We start from the raw sequence: 23,061 nt of genomic DNA, 5'->3' as shown, positions 1-23,061 counted from the left end.
TGTTAACTTAACTAATTCTATAAATAACAATGCGGCATGCTGTGTCGACGTATATATTTATCGTACAAAGCTCCTTATCAAATAAGCTAGGGTAGATTAAACATAACATAACAGCGACTGTTTCAAGAAGACCGCGCTGATAATGTGCTTAAATAGTCTAATTAATAACAAGGAATTAGTGTCCAGATTACAAAGACGAGCGGCTTGGGCACTAAAGGTTCTTGTTTGGTTTTCCCTGACAAAATAAACCGACAAGTGTAAGTATTGATAAGTGTGTGCTACCAGCAGATTTAAAGGTTTACTTTAGACTATAGATAATAATTATATACCGCATCTGAAATAATAATAATAGGTACTAAGTTATAGGTATAGCTGTAAATGAAATGAATGGTTTCAAAATATATCTGAACATGATACGAGTACAACGCTTAAATGGCTCCTCCGATGTTGCTTATGTCTATGGGCGACGGTGACCACTTTCCATTCCCAAAAAAACCTGTAGCTAATCAGTATAGCATTACCGAATTGAACAGGACTGTTTATCAACAACTCTTTGCAAAATAAAAATACACAACAAGAACTTTAGTTATCACGCTGAGTTATGTCGTATTTCGATGCGTCCATAATAATATTTTACTGCCACTGTACAAACTGGAATCCATAAGTCAGGATATTGGAGCCTCGTCCGTCTTTGTACCAGCAGCTATAAATTTTAGCATCGACAAAAAACTGCTGGATTTACTGCATCATGCAAATAACACGTTGTTGCTGTTCGTGAATGGAAATGCATCGAAGTTTTATTTAAATAAGTCTCTCTTTAAATTGCATCGACGTGTGGTACTTTTTTCCTAAGGTTGGAGCGCGCACGATCCTACAGTCCGGTTTCCGATAATGATCTCCCCAAGAGCCCGTATCGGCTCGTTACTGTCCCGATATATACGTTTTTGTTAACGAGAACCTGGGCGTTACCGGAATTAAAATTTTAAAAGCTCTAATTATAATCGGAGTCCGGTGAAATTGTTATTTCGTCCTTAAAACAAACGTTCACGGAGCCATGTCGGCATGTTTCGTTTATCTTATTGCCTCCGCTTGTAAAAGCTCTTTACATTTTATTTTATCATCACACAGAAGTGCGAGCAGAGTGCCGAGTCGATTCACAGGCATATTGCAGTTTCAGTCATGCCACGAGTGTTGTGTTTTCTTTTTTATTTTACCCACTTCCATTATGGCGAACGAAAGAAATGCGCGACCATTATTCGAGCCGTTAAATACGACACCTTTCCTCCTCGCACGCTCGTATTTCAATTTAAATCGGCTCTTTTAACCGCTGCCTTATTAATGCAAGCCTTTTCTCGCCGTATATTTATGTAGGTGTTCGCTTTGAGAGCTGTTTCTGGAAATTGGAATGTTATTCAGTGCGATAAAGAGCATTCACACGGGAGACTCCGTATCCGCTAAGGCGCAAAATAAAGAGTCACAGCATTGTTTGGCTTAACGTATTTTTTTCCTCTTTTCAGGTACTTGTTTCGTTGGGAACCAATCGAGTAAATCACTATTGGCTCTGGTAATCATCCCGGAGGCGATCTGCCTGCTCCTGGGTTGCGTTTTTCTATCGTCGGGGCTGCGGGCGGTGCTGCGGCGGCCGGCGCCGGTGCCCGCTCCGTCCGCTCTGCTGAATGCGCCGCCTCAGCCGCATACGGACCAGAGTGTGCTAAGACTTGGAGCGTTCGCAGCACTATACGCCGTGCCATCGGCTTGTATACTGGCTACGTGGGTGTACGAGTACGCATGGAGGGACGAGTGGCTCTCCACGCCGATGCCATCGTCGGAGCCGTCGACGCACGCGCGGCCGGCGTTCTGGGTGTTTCTGTTCCGGATTTTCGCAACGCAGATACTAGGGGTGATGGTGGCGGTGTGGATCGCGACGCCGCGGCTGAAGGCGCTGTGGCGGCGGCTGAGCGGGCCGCAGAAGCCGGCGGCGAGCAAGTGCCCGCCGGGGCCGCCGCCGACCCCGATGACGCTGCACTGCTACGCAGCGCATGCGCACACGCTGCCGCGGCACACGCACAAGTACGCCACGTACCGCCCGCCGCAGCAGCACTCCTACAGGAAACCTCGCCACTACCACTACTCGGCGGGTGAAACGATTCTTTGACCGCGGAAATGTGAACGATTTTGGACGTTACTCGTTATTAAGAGTGTATGCATTTATTGGTATAAGTGTAGATAGGTAGATACGACGAATAAAGTACCTAAAGGTTGATATGTACCTAGATAAGCGATAGGTCTGTAAAATTCATAAGTGCCATTGAAGCTTAATCTTAATGCATAATATTTATAATTAATAAAAATATAAATAAGGACAACAAACATCATACTAATTGCTTGATTCAGATTAAAATTGTTATTGGCAAATTTAATTTATTTTAAAAAATTTAAAGAAATATGTAAGTGCCTCGCATATTATTAATTCAGTTTGTTTTTAATTACAAAGCCGTAATATCTGTTTGATATATGTATCAACGGATTAATCTATGGATTATTATGTGTAACTTGATGTAAATATAAACTTATTCAAATTGTACAGTGTTTTAGGTTAATAGTACACTATAGTTTATCAAGAGACGAGAAAGCTATAGATTTATGCAGTAAACTTGTGAAGTAAGGTATCAGTGTCCAATACTTATATACTTACTATGAATATACGTACAGGACTTTAACAATCGCTTATTTTACTCGTCTCTAGTTATACTTAGAAGGCTGTAAAACTTGTAAATAAAATATGTAAGACACTACTTAAGGTAACCGATATTTCCTGAACATATCCTTAATTTCTGAATCATTTGCATTTGCCGTGCCCACCGTATATTTGTATTTACTAACATACTCAGAAAATCATCGTTAAATCTGTAATTTACACTAAGGGCCACCCCACACTAACGTCTTTTGAGCGTCGGCGTCTAGCCATCAGCGCTATGGAAAATGGCATCGCTGCGCAGTTGCGCCAGGTTGTGTCGAGCAGCAACCATAGATTTGTCTAAACGCCAACGCTCAGGTGACGCTAGTGGGTCGGCTCTAATGGCCATTGGCCACGTTACGGCCTGATGTTCCAACGAGTCAAATAGGTCCCCCAGTCGGAATTACGAGTCCAAGCTAACTTTGCATTGACTGTAATAGAACTAAGTGAAGGAGTATCAGTCATATTTTCACAAAAATTTCACATTAACGATGACACTGCCACACGTTGCCATGGCAAATACCATGCAGCTTCGTCCTACTTGAATTTCTTAACTTGCAGATGTTATACAAAGCTGTCGCCACTGCCAAATTACATTAATACTGACTTTAATACAGGGTGCTTTTGTGATCACTGACCAAACTGAGGGGTGAATATATAGGTCATACTGAACAACTTTTACAACCCCGAAATCGCGAAAAAATATCTACCGTCTCATACATTTCGGTGAATCAGAGTCAATGTTTTCTATAGAACAGCTGATATTTTTTTCGTGATTTCGCAGTTGACCCCATAGTAAAAATTGTTCAGTATGACCTACATATTCACCCCTCAGAGTTTGATCAGTGATAACAAAATCACGCTGTATACTGAGTGGAAGAATTTATTGGAGATTGCTCGATTAATTCTTCCACACTATAGTTCGTTTATTTTAGCATTAGAAAGAAGGTAAGCAATCTTAACGTGTCTTTTTACTAAAAAACACTTTTGAAAAAGAAGTCACAACAAAAGTATGTAGCAGTTATAAATAATATACGATTATTTACATTATTTTGCGATTTTAAGTAATATAAACTAAATTTTAAAAAGCGATTATTGATAATTTTCAATAAAAAGACATGTCAAGATTGTTTACATTTTTTTCTAATGATAAAAAAAATTAACTATTGGGTATAAAATTACCTACATACTATTTAAGACTAAATAAATAACAATCGAAATTGTACATACTTCAAATACCTAATCTTAAGACAAATTAAATTATTAAGTACTTAATTCTTATTAAAGACAAACGACTTAATAATAAAATTATATGAATCAAACATTATTATTTTATTGAAGATACCTTCAACGTTTAATTTGCCCGCCACTAACCGAAACAGTGTACATTTTAAGATCTACGGAGCGTTAATACTCCGTAGATCTTAAAATGTAGTGAACGTAGAACTTTTCATTGTGACTATATTTTTATCTTTGCTACCTGTAATCAATTCAATTAATCAAATTAAATAAAACTTTTCTGTCAAATCTATTGTTCGGTTAATAATCCGAACATCATAGGTAGGTGTATACGTTCATTATACTATAAATTTAAAGGTAGCTCTGAACTTGGGGTTAGTTGCTGAACCGACTCTCACGCTACGGGGAAGTTCCATAATCTGGGGGGTTCCAAGAACAATCTTGGTATCGGGATTCAGTAATTGTAATATTTGTACTACACAGAATAGTTCCATCTATCGTGTGATTCGTAAACTAAACATAAACTGTACTAGACTAGGGTTAAATCACTATTAACTTCTTTTAAAAAATATGGCTCCAGTCCAGTGGGACTATTTCGCCAGTATCAATTAAGGCATTGGGAGCTTTGTACGGTTAATACAAAGATCTTCTTCTTCTTTTATAATTCGCCAGTATCACGGTATTATGATCTTCAGATACGACTAAAATTGTACGGTTAGTACAAGCCAGTGTACGTTGATTAATCAGCACTTGTAAAGCGCTAGCTGGACTTTACAAGTAGCACGCAGACTACCGGCCGTTTACTCCAAAATAGTGTTTGGACGCGTTTTATGATTAATAGGGTTGTTTCCAATTTTTTTAAACGCATTTTACGCGTATTACTTTCTATATTAACTAAAAGTTGCCCTAAAATTCGATTTTTATACTAAAAACGGCTTTAAATATGTTAAATTAACAAAATATATTTTGACGGATGCTTTTGCGCCCAAAACGCTCTTTGAAAATTGTGTGACGTCACAGTTTACGGTTTGACACACGTAGAAGATACGAGCTGTCAACTGACATTTGTCATTTGTTGTTTATACTTTCAACAGTTGCCGAACTGTCAACAGTGTCAATCCGAGAGTTGTGACGTCATCAGAATCTTCAAAGACGTTTCAAGTTTGGTCACGTGACGTGTGCTAAAAGATATTTTAAAATCAATATTTACAAAAATATGGTCATTACAGGTCCCCTAAAAGTAGTTTAACATGTTCTTATAATCCAAAAGAATTTATTGGGATACAATTCTGCCCTAAGATTTGTAGATGGAAACAACCCTATTCTTCATTCACTGCACACTACCACATTAGTTTACATAATAAGCTATCGATATCTTTAAACAGTATTAATGAGCAAAAAACAAAGTAATTAATCACGAGGCGCGACCATCAAGATGGCGTTCGCAACGTAAGTCCCTAGGGTTAAATATTATTCCAAGAAAAATCTTGATAGAGTCAGGCAGCGATTTTGATAGCCCAGACGGTGCAAGGGTTAAGTAAACGTCATAATTTCATTGAAGTTTGACGTTTAAAATAACGCGTGAAACTTATATGAAATTATGACGTTTATATAACACTTGCACAGTCTAGGCTATCAAAATCGTTGCCAACTTAGTTTGGTCTAACTCTAGTGCGAATTAGGAACTTTAAGTTACAAATAAGTGCCATCTAGCGAGCGATTCGTAAACTAAACCAAAAATTGCATTAAGTACGATCGGGCAGAGTCGAAGCGCATTTTACATTTGTAGGGCCGCAAGCCGTGAGCCCGGCTCCAGGTGGACTCCATCGCTTTTGCCATACATAATGTATAGGCACACTGAAAATGCGCTCCGGCGGTTGGTGGGAATCGTACATAAATCTTTGCAATGGTTATGTTTTATAAAAGGCCTCAAAAAAATATGACAGGGAGGCAAATAGAGAGTGAGACATAGACTTCCATTACAACTACGTGTCTATGATTAAAGAGGCTGTATGCGCTTTTCCTTTGCCCCAAGTGCATAATCAACGAATGAAACAGAAAATATCTATGGTTTGTTTTGTTTGACATTTTTAATCGTAAAGAGAGGTATCTGACGCGTTTCTAATATAAACGACTGTTTTTAAGATAATTAGTAATACAATCCTTCTCTTATTAATAAGATGTCTTCAATAACTCAACTGTGTCGCTTAAGTAATTTAACAATAAGCAGTTACAAAACTGTTCTGCAAGGAAGGTATGTGAGTTGAGGTTATGACGCTTCAAAGACGAGTCTTTATTTATTTAGTTTGCATCTTTAATTTATGAATCAAGTTTGTAAATTATGTGCCAATATATAATATAGCCCTTCTCTTTTTCAGAACTAGCTGGATAAATCAAGTACAAATATGCCACTACACGAAGAAATCAGCAGAACAAAAACTAGGCATAGAGAGACCAAAGCGGCCTTTAACTCCGTTTTTCAAGTTTATGACACAAATGAGACCGGCGTTGCTAGCCAAGAACCCCGGTATTACTTCCAAGGAAGCGATCGCATGGAGCTCCAAGCACTGGCAACAGTTAGATTTAGAGGTAACCAGGACTTTTAACTTTGCACCTAATTTTCAATTGAAGACTCTTATATTGGTTCAAACTCTTGTAATTTGTTTTTAAATATAAAGAAAACCTTTGGTATTTCATATCTATAATTTTTTTGTAACACTGTGCCATCATTAGAAAAACATTGTCAAAATCATTCTAATTAGGTGGGTCCACACAGAGCGAGCATACTCGCGAGGCAATTTCCTCATGCACAAAACGGCCAGTGAAAACGTGCCTCGGCCCCGTATGCTCGCTCTGTGTGGACCCGGCTATTTGCAAACTGTTTATTAAAAATATTAATAACCTTAATTTACAGACTAAGGCTCAAATGACGAAAGAATATGAGAAAGACTTGGAAGATTATAAGAAGATAAAAGCTATGTATGAGTCTTCATTGACTGACGAGCAGAAGGCTGATATCCAGCGGGTCAAGGAGGAAATGGCAGCTGCTAAGGAAAAGAGGAAATTGAAAGCTGTAAGTTACTAACTCAGTAGTTCGTAACCTTTTCAGTTCTATCACCCCTAAGACTAACTAGGGATCCTGATTTTACCCCTCCTCCCAATAATCATCAATAGTTTTTCTTATAGGTCTAATCTTTGTTATCTTTATTTAGTTAGCTTATTACCCTCATGAAATACCAGTTTTACCTCCAGGTTAGGAACCGCTGTACTAACTCCTGCAATCTATGTTATACAGAAGTTACAGTTAATTGCAAGATGGTAGTAGTATGTAGTGGAACAAAAGCATCTCAAGTTGGAATAGAATATTTATTCTACAACAATTTAAAGGGACCATCTGTTTTGTATCAATTTCAAACTCGCTCTGCAATTATGCATCAAGCTACTAGTGGCTATGTTTGTGACCAACTTTATTTGGTGTTTATGTTCAGAGGAGCATTGAGCAATGAATTCATGTGTCAATAATTTTCAGGAATACAAAGAACTAGGGAAGCCAAAGAAACCAATGTCTTCCTATTTTCTTTACATCCAGTCTAGAAAAGATTCATTCAAGGGCAAACAAATGAAAGAATATCAAGAGAAAGTGAAAGTGGATTGGCAGAAATTGCCAGAAAGTGAAAAGTCTAAGTTTGAAAAGCAAGCTGCAGAACTTATGAATAAATACAGGTGCTTTTGCTTTAATTTTATTGTAAAAGATAAGTGCTAGTGCATGTCCCTAAATAAACCAAAAATAATTTATTCAATTAATTTAACAATATTCAGGTTTGCACCTCTTTTTGAGTACAAAGATGACATCTGTGTCATGAGATGCTGCTCTTCCTTACTGGTGTAAATAAAAAATAAGTATGGCTCAGAAAGTAGTGCGTGATATAAAGAAGATTCAATATAAATAATTAAAAAATTATTAACACATTTTTTCTATCGATTTAACTTTATTGCTCCTTCTTAATTTTCAGAAAAGACTTGGAAGCATGGGAGTTGAAAATGATTTCACAAGGACGATCAGACCTTGTGCGTACCAAGCCTGTACGAGAAAAGAAGCCAGAAAGTGCAAAGAAATCACAATAGGAACTCGGGTGCTCCGATGACTTGAATGACTTGAATTTCACAGAAAAAATAGATAAGACCAGTGAAGTCAGTAAATCTGATATACATTTTAAGAAGCCAATAATAATGGAGTCAACTCCAGAATCGAAAATGGAACTGAAAAGTATTAACAAGTCAGAGTCAGGAGAGTTTCGGAGCACGGGTGACGGCCATATACATTCTAATCAAGATAAGCCTGATAGCAAAGACAAGGAGCCAAGTAAGACTATTATGGGTAGCATTAAGAACTTCTTCAAGTTTTAGTTGCTTAGTCCTAATCATGTTTTATGATTTCTTCCTAATGTAGTGTTGATTAAGTTAGTATTCATAGTTTTCATTGATTACGTTCATCATCTGTATGTTGTTTACATAAATATATGTGTATATAGTTTCTTTGTATTTTTCATTACCCATTGTTACATTTTAAGCAAAATAAAAAAATAGTAAACCCTAACAACAACACATTTAGCTATAACACGAAATTATAAAAGAAACGGCCATAAGCCCTCTGAAGGACTCTTGTAGTATGAATCAATTTAAAAACAATCTTGATAAACTATCTAAATAAATAGTGAAATCAGATTTAGACGTACCAGCATCAGCTGCCTGTCTAAAACTAAATAATAATAGGAAAGAATAATATCCTAATATATCTGCAATTCAGTCCTCTGAGTTATGCTGGTCTGTTATTAGTAATTTACCCTATTGCTACAATAACGCTTGTTTCTTTCAGCTGCACTCTGGGTGACAATAAGAGCCTGGAAATGATTGCTGAATATGGATCGGAATACATTCAACTAAAAATGCAATTAAAATATTACAAATATTTTATTTTAAAAGATGCATTACAAAATATTAAAATAAATACTTTTCTATTGTTTGACCTTTTTAGTACAACTTGAATTAAGCTGACTGGTTGAATATTAAGTTTTTTTTCTTTGTGTAATATATAATATAAGAGATGCGGCAATAGTATTACAGCCAAACCAATTACAGGCTATCAAAATATGATATTGATTTGTTAAAATGTGTCATATAATAAAAATTAAAGTAAAATGAATTACAATTGTATCATTTTTTGTAACATTACTTTTTTATTTGTACATTAAATGTTCAGCTTAATTCTTTGTTGTCAATCTCTCTATACTAATAAGTTAGGTATCAAAAGTTATATTTTGATCCTGAAGTTAGATACAAGTATTAATAAGCAGTTATTAGAAACACCAAGAAAACTACATTGCACAGACAGAAAGTAACCAGTAAGTTATAATCGGAGGCCGGAATTCTCATGGCATTTTTGAACTGTCATAGGGACTTCTCATTTATCAACTTCCGATATACATATTTCAATAAATAGAACACAACATATGAAAAAGTTACTAGTTAATGGATATTTGACTGTAGAGGAAGTAATTTAACAAGATAATATGGAAAAATATGACTGTTTCTTTTTTAAGGTAGGTAACTAATGCAACACTTGTTAGCACGAAAACAGACTTTGAACATGTAATTAAACTAACTGACATTAACTATTCAGTTTCGATTGTTTTCATTGCAAATCTCTATATCACATTTTCAACTACTAAAAAGTTTTCTGGAAGAAATAGTTCTTTAGCGATAAGAAGGCCTGTTGTTTACCTCTAATTTAAATCTTTGATATGTTGTATTCTACTTTGTAATGATGTGTGTAGTAGTTGATAAATGAAAAGTCCCTAGGACAATTCAAAAATGCCATCAGAATTCTGGCCTCTGGTTATAATGAACTTTCTGTTGCTATATGTGCATTTTTTGTCCTATTCCCACTACAATTTAACAAGTCACAAACTGCCATCATATAAAATATGTATTATTATTATTGCTATTTCCAAATAGTCTAGAGTTACATCAAAATTGGAACAAAACTAGCAGTTACAATTAATAATAGTTAAGGCCATCGAAGGACCTATTCAGGCTGAACTAAATTATTTACAATTTTTTTTACTGCTGCATTCACAATGCGAAAATCAAGCTCATTGACATGACAAACATGAAATTAACACATTCACTGCCGGGAACCCACCTGCTGGGCGCTCGTGAACTTTGTTCAGATGCCGGACAAAAAATGGCGCACTACCCCAGAAACCGGTGGTCTATAGCTGCATACAAAACAACCCGCCCAGCGGGTTGTCCAGCATCTGAACAAAGTTCACGAGCGCCCACCAGGTGGGTTCCCAGTTTCTGGGGTAGTGCGCCGTTTTTTTGTCTGGCAGTGAATTTGTTAAAATGTTATGACATGACATGAGACATACAAGCCTAGATGTGATTGTTACATTTAACATTTGCAGTACAAGTTGCTAATTTGGCCTCTAAACATTTATAATTATATGAAAGATTATCATAAAAATTGTTATAATAATAAGTATAAAAATACAATATTTTAAACGCATTAGTGTAGAGTAGACAAAAGGCAAAAATAATTGAGCAAAATGATGTACAAATAAAGTAACAAGAATGTTTTTCATTTACTATGTACAATATTGTCCTAATTAAACTAAAATGGCAATATGTGACTAAAACGCACACATGTCACAAATTCTCACTTATGTATAAAGGCACAAGCAATCAAAATTCTGGAACATTTCTATTTATTAAATGCTATATGTTGGAACTGCTCAGTCAATAATATGCCCAAAATTTAACAGGAAAATTATAATAGGCAATTTCTACTATGTGATCAAAGAATCTGTGATAGTGTGCCTAAGAGCCTGCATACAAATTGTTGTAAAAAGGTACACACAGACATCCTGAGAAAACATGCTCACCCAGCGCAACACTGACATGATTCGTTCCACTCTTTGCACTGATATTCCATTTAAGAGAAGTAAAGCATTAGCAAAGTTGGAACTGCTTGGTGCTGGAAACCATATCATCTTAGTAACGACGTAAACCACTAAGGGCAAGAAAAAATACGTCTCGTCAAATGTCAACAATGAGAAACTGTACATAAGTTGGACAAGCAAAGAGACTAGTACTACATCATACTTGTATAGAACTAGTTTTTCCAAAGGAGTCACTTGTTGAGTGTTGGCTGGTTGTGATCCTGGCGACATTAATGCTGCCAAGTCATTGGCTACGTCGGTTAAACTGTCGCCTGCCGCGTCCGCTTCATAAATAGCACTCTGTGTCGACACCGCCGCTGGTGGTGCCTCGCCAACCACAACACCATTATTGAGGGAATTGTTACTCCTAGTAGTTGTGAAACTGCTAGATATTGTTGAAACTTCGTAACTTACGTCTGGAAGAATCGTCTGAAAAGATGATTCTGCAATAAAACAATAATAGGCATTACTTTGTAATTCTCAATTACGCACAAAAATTAATAATGCAATACTACAAACTAGTACCTTTTGGAATCGGCTCGTCGCATTTTCCAGATATACGTTGAAGCCTGTTATGAGAATTTTCTAATATTTTCCTTCTCCGAGCTTCCCTACGGGCTGCTGCTGCATCAGCCATGTTCACAATTTGACAGTTAAAAAATTGTTGCCATGCTGTAACTGTCATAACAACTATAGTCTGGCAAACCCAATTTATCAGTCAATAAGAAGAAAGAAACCTTGACCTATTTTACTCATCCACGTTTAAGACATTGTGATTCTCTCTATGTTTGAAATGACAGTCCCTGCGCAAACTACATGGCGGTTATCAGGGCTCCTCTACATGATGGCCCAGCGTAGGCCAGCCTAAGGGACGCAGCTATGCGGTGGAAGGAGATAGCAATGTCACTTGCTCCCTCTAACGCATAAATGCGTCCCTTGGACTGGCCGACGCTGGGCCATCGTGTAGAGGAGCCATCACACTGGTTGCAATTCGCACGTCGCTCCGATCGCTCGCACATCGGAGCGATGAACGAATCGCAAGCGTGTAACTACCAATATGAAATTACAATAGCATTTATAAATAAATTAAATAAACACATATTGTGTGACACGGTGTGAATATATAATAATTTATACATAATGTGTAATTCAATATATAAAAATTAAATATTATAAAAAGGTTTTAAGTAGGTAAGCTTTCTGTCATGGCAACAAAAGGGGATATGCGCTTCCGGTCATGCTAATTATTGTTGAATATTTGCTTCGTCCAAATGATTATCATTTGTAAAATATGTACGAAAATAAAATGAACAGTATTTTTTATTTTGTTATTTATTCTTGAACGTTGTAATTTTAAAATAACAAAGCAATCATTTTTTTGCTTCTGCCTCCTGACTCCGGAAGTTTGTGTGCTGTCTTCCGAACAGAACAACGCCAAGGATTGTTGTTTGGCGCCTTTGCGAGGCCGGTATTTTTTGATAAATTGCGTTAAAATCGTAGCTGGAAGTTAAAAGTGAAAAATTGAAGACCAAAATCGTAAAATGGGAGATAAAGGCGACGGAGGTAATTGTTATGCACTCATTATACCGAGATGTTCTTGTGGCCGTTGTCTGACAGCTTTCTTTCAATTTGTTGGTTATCGAAAGTGCTTTTTGTGAGTGTAATCGGTGTTCGTTCATAGAAACGTTCGACGATGCGGTGGAGGAGCGCGTCATCAACGAGGAGTACAAGATTTGGAAGAAGAACACACCGTTCCTGTACGACCTGGTGATGACACACGCTCTGGAGTGGCCGTCGCTGACCGCGCAGTGGTTGCCGGACGTGACCCGGCCGGAGGGCAAAGACTACTCGGTGCACAGGTAGCTCTAGTTGACTAACGTCCTTTTATCACGCTAAAGGTTGTTGACATGTTACAATTTCTTTGTTCACTTTCCCCCCTAAAATGCTCACGCATTGTAAACGGAGGCTTTCCTTGGAATTTGGTGGTGATATCTTGTCGTGTGGTATTATTAATAGTGTCTAGATATAAATGACCATATTTTACAGATTAATCCTTGGTACACACACATCAGATGAACAGAACCATCTCCTCATAGCAAGTGTTCAGCTCCCTAATGAAGACGCACAATTTGACGCCAGCCACTATGATAATGATAAAGGAGGTAAGTACCCTTGTCTCCCTAAGATCATCAAGCAGCAGCTGAGTCGTGATTTTGCATATTCTACTTCCGGAATTAATTATCTCACAAGCTGCTGTACACCCAAGTACTGCACAGGTATAATATGACTGTCAGTTGAGGTTAATGATGGCAACAGTGTTTGGGCCTTTGAATCACTTGTACCCAAAACAAGCACTATGTCCTGGACATGTTAAAACTGCCTCTTTATAATTGAACTAGCTTCTGCCTGCAACTTTGTCTGCATGGAACAACAATAGTGATTAGGTGGGTCCACACAGAGCGCGCGAGCGAGCTCGTACGTGCGAGGCAATTTCCTCACGCACAAACCGGCCACTGTAGACGTGCCTCGGCCGAAGCAGCGCGCTCGGGCGAGGAAAACGCACGCGCCACCTCGGCCGAGGCATGTCTACACTGGCCGGTTTGTGCGTGAGGAAATTGCCTCTGTGTAGACCTGGCTATTGATAAAACCTATCCTATGTCCTCTGGGGTTCAGGCTACCTTATCTATCAAATATCATCTAAAACAGTTCAAGCATGGAGAGATAACAGACAGAATTACTGAGGCTGAGGCATGTAATGACTGTGGACTTTCTTAGCTCTCTAAGCCACTCTATCTTGGGCCCATTGCATGTCTCAGATGTTATTCTGTCTGCCCAAGGTGTGGCCATATGTCGATCCGTCCGCATATAATATTAGTAGGGATTACACATTAATTTCTTCTTTTGCAGAATTTGGAGGCTTTGGTTCAGTATCAGGTAAAATAGACATAGAAATCAAGATCAACCATGAGGGTGAGGTGAACAGGGCACGCTACATGCCCCAGAATCCCTGTGTGATTGCCACCAAGACCCCATCTTCTGATGTGCTGGTGTTTGACTACACAAAGCACCCCTCCAAGCCTGAGCCTTCAGGAGAATGCCATCCAGACCTTAGGTGATTATTATTCACTTGATTTTTGTTACTTACTCATTCTTTTGTATCTGTAATAAGGGTGGTATTCCAACTGTCCAATTTCTTCGTCCAATGTGCATTGCGTATCACTCTCACTAAGCAAAATGTGAGACCCAAATACATATTGGACCAAGACATTGGACAGATGGAATACCAACCTAAGCCAGGGGTCGGCAAACTTTTGAGAAGAAGTGCCAGCTGCAGTAGAAATCAACCAGTTTGGAAGTTTACGGAGTATATCTCGTTATTATTGTAATTACACAAACCCATTCTGTTAGATGTGTACCTACTATTTAAATAGTGTTATGTTTTATCTCTTTAAATTGAAGAACGTAAAACCACCCAAATATATTTGTGTGAAAATCCGGCCCTGTTTTTTACCTGCTCTTCGAGAAACATAACATTGCTTCCTTGGCGCTAGCTAGCCGTGCGCTCGCATTACCAGTGCAAGCGAGGTCTTCGAATACGTATCTTTGTTTCGGATCGCAGTGTCACAAGTTAAGCTGGTTTGAGAGCGTTTAGTCGCCTACCTTAGACGCACCAATAGAGATCAGACAGCTATTCTGTTAGAATTCTGTATTAGTTCAAAATGAATCTTATTCCGTGCTCCATAGAGTAGTAATTCAATAAACGCTACCTATGCGGCCCGACCATTTTTTCATAGTGGCACGCGCCTTTGCGGTTTTTAAACAATAGATAAGACGATAATCCGTAGAAGCTCACGGAGAAAAATAGAAACTATATAAAGTATGACAATATTTACCATATTGTGTAAAATTACACAATATGGTACGGTAATTAATTTTATTAACCTTTGGTAGCTGCTATCTTGCACATTATCACTGTTCTTTTGTATTTTATGTCTTAAATGAAAAGTTGTAAACATCTTCATCTTTAACATTTTCTTGTTTTTAAGATTGTAATGAAGGGCTCATTCAGATTGTAAAAATAAATGTAATAATAAAACAATATGCAAACTTTTGGACAATTTTGGGCTGTGTTTATGATAATTAAAAAAATCTTATTTTTAAGCTATAAATGGTTTACAATGATTTTAATGAATAATGTTGAGTTGAGAGTACTGAGGCTAATGTATATTTGTGCTTTCAGATTGCGTGGGCACCAAAAAGAAGGTTACGGATTGTCATGGAACCCTATACTAAATGGATATCTTCTGTCTGCTAGGTAAGAGATAAAAAATATAATTTTAATTTATCAAAAACAATTGATAAGAGTATTATCTAGTAAATATTTCTTACTAGCCACTCACGTGCTTTTGGTAACTGTAGTTACCGGCTGTCAACCTTATTTTATTATAATAATAGAAGTCACTGCAAAATATCAAGCATGTGAGGATTGGCACGGGTTAACCTTAAAAAATTGTATATTATATTATCATATAAATATCTTAAATATTAAATACAGGGTGACCTTAGCCTTTGGACAAACCCTGAAACCCCACGTAGGGTTCCTTCTCAGGAATGCTCTGCCGTTAATATATTTTTTATTAGAACAAAAGATAAAAAAATATTTTTTTCGAACAAAAGTTTTGCAATAATCTACAACAAAATGAAACACACTGTGTTAATCTTTGGCAGTGTTTTTGACAATTTGTTCGAAATATTTGATAATGATGACATTTTTCAAAAGTCAGAAGCTTATTAGTGTCATAAATAAAAAAGATAATCGAAAAGGTTGAAGAAGGTTCCATACTATTCTTTGAGGATATTACCTTAGGAGCTACTAACACATACAGGCTGCTTCAAAGTAAAAATTGGTATTTTGTTAATTTCTTCGAAACCGCTACACACTTTGTACATTGGTTCTAAATACCCTAATGCATATGTACATTTCGGCTTTGTCCAATGGCTAGGGACACACTGTATAATATGATAGGGATATTCTTACACAAATTGACCAAGTCCCACATTATAGACACCTACACCTTAACCTTCCTCAAGAATCACTATTGATAAGTGAAAACTGCATGAAAATCCGTTGAGTAGTTTTTGAGTTTATTGTGAACGGAGGGGGACTTTGTTTTATAATATGTCGTGATAGTGATAGAATGGGTTGGTTTATCTTATCTTCATACTTGAATCTTTTGTTTTGTTTGGCATCATTGAATCTGACAAAGACCGAAAGAACAGAATCAGATGTATATACCTCTGCTGCCTCTTGTACAATAGTATGTGTAGAAACATAAAGCAATACACGATTGTTCGCAGCGACGACCACACGATCTGCCTGTGGGACATCAACGCGACGCCGAAGGAGGGCCGCGTGATCGAGGCCAAGTCGGTGTTCACGGGGCACACGGCCGTGGTGGAGGACGTGGCGTGGCACTTGCTGCACGAGTCGCTCTTCGGCTCCGTCGCCGACGACCAGAAACTCATGATTTGGGACACCAGGTTATTGTAATGAATGTTCTGTCACTACATTGCGTTGGTGGAGAAAATTTGACGCTGTACGGACACAACTTTATATATATATTTTATTTTTTTTTAAATATCAACTGTAGCATATAAATGTTCAGTTTGGCATGGTCGCAAAATCTCTTGTAAATATCTAATATTACAGTTCTACATACCAAATTTACTACATCAACATTTCATTTGTTTCATGTGTTGTCACTTTTACATGTTGAAAATATGCACCCAAGTGGATATAATAATGGTACATCAAATATATCTTATGACATATTAAAATTGTATAAATCCATTATTAATTAGTTACTTTGGTGTGTAATTTTCTAACAGGTTTCATTGCATGTTGTACATAATTTAACAATTAAATATATTCACTTGCTTCTCATATAACAAATAAATGCACTTTGTCGTTTTGTCAATTAACATCATTAACAAGGTTAGCATGACGAGTTGATTGTGACTCACTCAGCTACCACATTATTAGCTTCCAACTATACTTATTACACTGGTGGAAAATAAAATATCCTTTACTTTCAGGCATATAAGATGTTTTAAAACATTACATACCAAACCTGCAACAGTTGTAATAAGCGTACAACTAATGAACTAATAACATTATATCTGCATGAAAATTAAGCCAGCAAGGCCCTTTGCAACGTATTGTAGGACATTGATAACCACGCTCGTGTCCCACAGATCCAACAACACGTCGAAGCCCTCGCACACGGTGGACGCGCACACGGCCGAGGTGAACTGCCTGAGCTTCAACCCCTACTCCGAGTTCATCCTGGCCACCGGCAGCGCTGACAAAACGGTAATTTCTATCGTCATATTAAACTCTTCTTTATCGCTCCCTTACTGTACAGTCATAACCCATGTGGACTGCACGGAGACTGCCGCCAGCCGACCTGCTCATCATACTTGCTCCTCCCCTAGCAGATTTGCCATTCATTGGGCCTAAAATCATGTTTCTATAGATATGGAAGTGGATTCACAGCTATTTCCACATAGCGTTGCTTCACGGGCGTTGAGAATTTGACACGTACAGCACATCGTACCTATCTGAACCTTGCTTATCAATCGACGTATACAATGTCTTGATATTTGAGTGTTAATTTCTTTAATCTTGGTGAGAATTGTTAATTAATGGGTCTCTCACACTCACAACATGCTTTTCATGTCGTGGAGCATTCCATGAAATAGTCTACACTTGTCCCATACAAACGCGAATTTTCTGAAGATTTGCAGGTACAAGTTTCCTTTTCTGTGGCAAATGGTCAAAAATCAGAAAAATATTCGCCTGCTTTAAACGCTGAAAAAATAAGTCGCAACACAGGAAATAAACTGCATCCGTACGGGACAGCTCCTGCATAGGTGTTATGGGCATTCAAATGTTTCTTTTTTTTTTTCAACATTAACTAATCGGTGCTCAGTGTGTGAGAATACCACAATTCTGAACCATACTGTAATCGTTCATTGGCAGGTGGCGTTGTGGGATCTTCGTAACCTGAAACTCAAGCTGCACTCGTTCGAGTCGCACAAGGACGAGATCTTCCAGGTGCAGTGGTCGCCGCACAACGAGACCATTCTCGCCTCCAGCGGCACCGATCGCAGGTATAAATGTCAGCACTGCTGATCATTAGTAAACACACAGTGTACTTTAGTGTCTTGTATTAAACTTTTTTGTAGCAAATCCACTCGTCAATAGTACTATATGTCAAAGGTGCTCTCAGCTCTAAAGTTGCTTGGCCAATTTCATAATGTGTCCAGGCAATTTTGCAACTTGCTGTACATGTAAAATCTTGCATAGTCTGTGAGAGTAGTTCAAATGAGATAATCTTTATGTGATTCAAGAGCTGTAGTTGTCACTGAAATTTTGCCAGCCCCCTTGCTTCGTGTGAGAATTTCTCGCGAGAGTCGCAAGCGGCTCGCTCTGTGTGGATCCTCCTAATGACGCGCGTCTCTTCCGCGTTACAGCCGCGAAACCGTCAACCAATGTCTCAGCAAATATCAGTGGCGAGGCAGGTTCATCAACATCCTGAAATTGTTATTATTTTTAAATAAAAACATTTTCCAGACTGCACGTATGGGACCTGTCGAAGATCGGCGAGGAGCAGACGGCGGACGACGCGGAGGACGGGCCGCCCGAGCTGCTGTTCATCCACGGCGGACACACCGCCAAGATCTCCGACTTCTCCTGGAACCCCAACGAGCCCTGGGTCATCTGCTCCGTGTCCGAAGACAACATCATGCAGGTAAGATGCTGTTCATCCACGGCGGACACACCGCCAAGATCTCCGACTTCTCCTGGAACCCCAACGAGCCCTGGGTCATCTGCTCCGTGTCCGAAGACAACATCATGCAGGTAAGATGCTGTTCATCCACGGCGGACACACCGCCAAGATCTCCGACTTCTCCTGGAACCCCAACGAGCCCTGGGTCATCTGCTCCGTGTCCGAAGACAACATCATGCAGGTAAGATGCTGTTCATCCACGGCGGACACACCGCCAAGATCTCCGACTTCTCCTGGAACCCCAACGAGCCCTGGGTTATCTGCTTGTCCGCTAGCGTGGGCGGGTGCACGCAGCGGGCGCACGCGGGTGCCACTGTAGGTACATCCGGCGCACGCATCCGCTAGCGTGGGCGGGTGCACGCAGCGGGCGCACGCGGGTGCCACTGTAGGTACATCCGGCGCACGCATCCGCTAGCGTGGGCGGGTGCACGCAGCGGGCGCACGCGGGTGCCACTGTAGGTACATCCGGCGCACGCATCCGCTAGCGTGGGCGGGTGCACGCAGCGGGCGCACGCGGGTGCCACTGTAGGTACATCCGGCGCACGCATCCGCTAGCGTGGGCGGGTGCACGCAGCGGGCGCACGCGGGTGCCACTGTAGGTACATCCGGCGCACGCATCCGCTAGCGTGGGCGGGTGCACGCAGCGGGCGCACGCGGGTGCCACTGTAGGTACATCCGGCGCACGCATCCGCTAGCGTGGGCGGGTGCACGCAGCGGGCGCACGCGGGTGCCACTGTAGGTACATCCGGCGCACGCATCCGCTAGCGTGGGCGGGTGCACGCAGCGGGCGCACGCGGGTGCCACTGTAGGTACATCCGGCGCACGCGTCCGCGCCAGATAGCGGACGCCCTGAGGGCGTGAGTTGTCGTGCCCATGGATAGCGCCAATTGCCTTTGAGGCAATATTTCAATATGACAAAAGGGTAACCCCCTTATTCATAAACGTCTACAAAACGTCTACTAAACGTCGCTTGTCCCTTTCCGACGTATTGGTATGATGGAAAGGGACAAACGATTATTAGCGGCTTGTCAACTTTAGTAGACGTTTATGAATAAGGGGGTAAATGTTGGTAATATTGCAGGTATGGCAGATGGCGGAGAACATCTACAACGACGAGGAGCCCGAGACGCCCGCCTCCGAGCTCGAGTCCGGCGTCAACGTCAACCACGGATAAACATTTACACGTTACACTAGTCGCGATGTGGACCTTAGCGCAACGAGATAAGGTACATTTTTGGTTTCAATGTGTCTTCTCTGCGGCGCGACTTTGTGAACCTGCTGGACCACTCAAACTGTCATTTGTTAATAGAAAATTGAGTGTCGCACTGACTGCCATCAACGGTATGCGTAGTCGAATATGCCCAGGGGCATGTTGCATAAACATTTCCAATTCATAATATAAGAAAAATTCTGTAATTCTATAAGTTGGAAATTGTAATGGATGTGCCAATGCCTCTGTTCATTTGTATAAGTATGGAGGAGATATAAGTGTGAGACTGATGGAAGTATAATTTTGGATAAGAAAGTTGGTAAAATATTCGACCAGCGGCACGTCAGTTATCATCAATTATGCCAAGTTGTTCTGTTGATACTGAAAGTTTAATTGACTTGCGTGTTTCAATAAAATTATTTATTATTGAGACGAGCAAGCTAGTCGTTCACAACGTCGTGCTAGCAGACTTAAAGTCCGCAACACACTTCGCTATTGTGCGATAATATGACTGCCTCACTTTTGTTTACGATATTAACAAGAGAGACGAATATGTTGTCAAATAAGGCAAAGTGTGTGAAAATAAATTGAATGTTTCAACACAAAATGTTTTGCAATACGCGTAATGTCAGATGTAGTTATCTTTAAAATGAGATGTTAGTGTATTAAAGATGAGAAAAACAATTTTGTTGTGTGTAACGTTGTAATTATTTATTTATATTCAATTGTGCGTCGGGACTCAGGCTATAAAGTACATTTTATGTGGCTGAAACAAAAGGAATCTTAAAATTTTCAATGCTAAGGTTGACTAGCCGTCGCGAGTGGCCAATGCTCACAGTGTATACCAAGAATGACTGCAGGCATCCCTGGCAGTGTGGTCCCTGACAGTTTAACATAATATGTGAAAATAGGGGGTATTACTGCAATGTTCTGCCGCCAGAGAGCTGCACTATCACATATTGTAAAACATAGATTAACTTATAACTAATAACTATACCTTAAACAGTTTCTTGACAAGTAATATCGATATGTATAAATAAATTTCATGATCTGCAAGAGTATTCGAGCGATAGAGAGGCAGATAACGAAATTTCGATTTTAGTGTTTCGCGGTAGGCCCTCAGATTGTGCTAGTAGCTCCCTCTACACAGAGTTTTCAATTCACTTTTCTTTAATAATTCAAAAGCACGAATTAGCGCCATGCCTCTCGTGTACGACGCGTCATTGTGAACCTTGACGCTGCACGGCGGTAGGTTGAGCTGGGCGCGCGCGTCTTGACGGCCTTGGCGGTCATAGGGTTAAAATAATTAACATTGTTCTTACATTTAATCCAAATGAAGTAAATTTCTCTCGATTCCTTTTGGATTAGTCATATACAAACTATTCCAAATTAAAAATTTCAAAAATACTAGTAAGTGTTTAGGTAGTTAATATTAGGAATGGTTTGCAAGTTGGTTGTGTTGGTATCAGTTCAGTCAAAAAGTGAACGAAATGTAATTGTGAATGCTAAAAAGAATAATTGAAAATAAATTTTAACTGTCTTAGCTAGAAAGTTCTAAATGGACTAAGATGTAAAGCAGTGTAACTGCTTCATATTTCACATATTAAGCGTGTTTTGTTTTTTTTTTCATTGCGCGTCTTTAGTTTTTGTGAAATATAGCTATTTTTTCTGGACAGTATTTGGACTCTACCCGGAGAATAATGTAAACTGTTAGATTACCTTTTCCTTATTGTTCCTGATAGAGATCACCAAAGCATAAATGGGTCAACAACCTAAGTACTGCCTCTGATGTATGTAAAATAGACTTGTTTGTACTTGGGTTGCCATTCTGTAATTTTACTAAATTTCATGACCAGCTTTGTAAAGAATATTTACATAGTCCAGGGGCAGTCTTAAGTTATTTACATATATTATTTTGACATAGTTTCGGGATCATAATTAAAATTTGACAAAGATTTGTAATTTGAGATTTTCAATGCAATGAAAGTCCAAAAACAAGAAACTTGCTCTTTATGTAAGCTGCTGAGCTGTGCTCATTTCAACATATTTCTTTTTTTTTTTCTATATAATTTAACCCTTTGAACGCCACGCCTATTGTGCGAGGCACTTCATCGTGAACCTTATCTGAATACACGAACTTTAATATTGAACTGTAGCCGAGCGCGTCAACTGACGTCTTTGGTGGTCAAAGGGTTTATTATTGGGAATATATAATTATGTTTCTACTTCTTATTAAAGGATGAAAACCAGTGTATTGTGTTAAAAGGTCGTTAACAACATCAAACAATATTCACAATATGTACACATAGTCAACCTGCAATATTCCATGTTAGCGTTAGTTTTAATAGAAACATCATTGAATAATCTGGAAAATGTGAGAAAATTATTTGATTCAGAGGAAGGGTCCAATTTCACGAATCTATAATGTCTAAAATTTAATACTGTTGTTAAATCTTGTAACTGAAGAAAACTAAACCACGAAGGCCTGAGGAGAAAGAATTGTGTGACGATTTCTACTTATACTATGTATAATCGTTTAATTTCTCCGCTATTAAATCGGCACTATATTCCTTTCCGGACAGAGATTACTAAGCCAAGCTTAGCCAGGCCCTCTATAACACTAGTCACACAATCGTTTTCTTCCTGGTCTTTTTCGTAATATACTATCAGGGAATATATTATTATATAGGAGACACAAACGAAACCGTCGCCATGATACCGCGTCACGAAATCTCATTTTATTTATTAACTAATCCGTTAGTCACGAGGATTCCTTCAGATTTGTATTTCCTGTACATTTCTCGGATGACGCGACTGAATGAGGGTATTTTATAATGTTAATGCAGTAATGAATGATAATTTTAAGTTCCGCTATTATTACGAATAAAAGTAAGTAATATGCAACTGAATTTTCTTTCACATAATTAACACCATTATAAAATTCCTATAATAAACAATAAGTGCAGGAGTGACATTCGAACTAAATCGATCTTAATTTCATTTTATATCGAAGTCGGGCGG

At 38.9% G+C, this 23,061-nt stretch overlaps 4 protein-coding genes across 7 annotated transcripts in view; 3 read left to right on the top strand and 1 right to left on the bottom strand.

Moving 5' to 3' along the window:
* The window catches only part of LOC133526440 (frizzled-4), a 76,971-nt gene extending 72,912 nt beyond the window's left edge, over positions 1–4,059 (top strand). Inside the window, exon 3 of the mRNA XM_061863072.1 lies at positions 1,518–4,059. Coding sequence (XP_061719056.1) covers positions 1,518–2,155 — 638 coding nt within the window. The 3' untranslated portion in view covers positions 2,156–4,059. The remainder of the gene's footprint in view (positions 1–1,517) is intronic.
* A 1,994-nt stretch (positions 4,060–6,053) lies between these two features.
* Positions 6,054–8,997, top strand: LOC133526523 (transcription factor A, mitochondrial). 2 transcript variants are annotated; one of them, XR_009800744.1, is made up of 6 exons: positions 6,054–6,230; positions 6,355–6,565; positions 6,891–7,049; positions 7,506–7,699; positions 7,990–8,339; positions 8,853–8,997. XR_009800744.1 is itself a non-coding variant. In XM_061863195.1 (5 exons), the coding sequence occupies exons 1-5, from the start codon at positions 6,157–6,159 to the stop codon at positions 8,099–8,101; spliced, it is 750 nt and encodes a 249-aa protein (XP_061719179.1). In that variant the 5' UTR covers positions 6,054–6,156; the 3' UTR covers positions 8,102–8,510. The 2 variants fall into 2 exon arrangements, 1 of the variants encoding a protein (XP_061719179.1); XM_061863195.1 differs by lacking the exon at positions 8,853–8,997 and having other exon boundaries at positions 7,990–8,510.
* Positions 8,929–11,770, bottom strand: LOC133526522 (uncharacterized). The gene is made up of 2 exons (XM_061863194.1): positions 11,503–11,770; positions 8,929–11,420 (listed from the first exon to the last, which is right to left on the bottom strand). The coding sequence occupies exons 1-2, from the start codon at positions 11,660–11,662 to the stop codon at positions 10,825–10,827; spliced, it is 756 nt and encodes a 251-aa protein (XP_061719178.1). The 5' UTR covers positions 11,663–11,770; the 3' UTR covers positions 8,929–10,824.
* A 432-nt stretch (positions 11,771–12,202) lies between these two features.
* On the top strand, positions 12,203–22,944 carry LOC133526520 (chromatin assembly factor 1 p55 subunit). 3 transcript variants are annotated; one of them, XR_009800742.1, is made up of 10 exons: positions 12,203–12,540; positions 12,659–12,836; positions 13,024–13,139; positions 13,885–14,089; positions 15,218–15,292; positions 16,336–16,524; positions 17,233–17,350; positions 18,020–18,150; positions 18,614–19,011; positions 19,912–22,944. XR_009800742.1 is itself a non-coding variant. In XM_061863192.1 (10 exons), exons 1-10 carry the CDS (start codon positions 12,519–12,521, stop codon positions 20,002–20,004), a joined length of 1,299 nt encoding a protein of 432 aa, XP_061719176.1. In that variant the 5' UTR covers positions 12,208–12,518; the 3' UTR covers positions 20,005–22,944. The 3 variants fall into 3 exon arrangements, 1 of the variants encoding a protein (XP_061719176.1); XR_009800743.1 differs by having other exon boundaries at positions 12,207–12,540; positions 16,336–16,518; XM_061863192.1 differs by having other exon boundaries at positions 12,208–12,540; positions 16,336–16,518; positions 18,614–18,791.
* Positions 22,945–23,061: the final 117 nt, after the last annotated feature.

This window comes from Cydia pomonella, chromosome 16 (assembly GCF_033807575.1).
Source record: "Cydia pomonella isolate Wapato2018A chromosome 16, ilCydPomo1, whole genome shotgun sequence".
Taxonomy (NCBI): Eukaryota; Metazoa; Arthropoda; class Insecta; order Lepidoptera; family Tortricidae; genus Cydia; species Cydia pomonella.
Note: the sequence above shows the minus strand (reverse complement) of the source record. Positions and strands in the feature narration are given on the sequence as shown.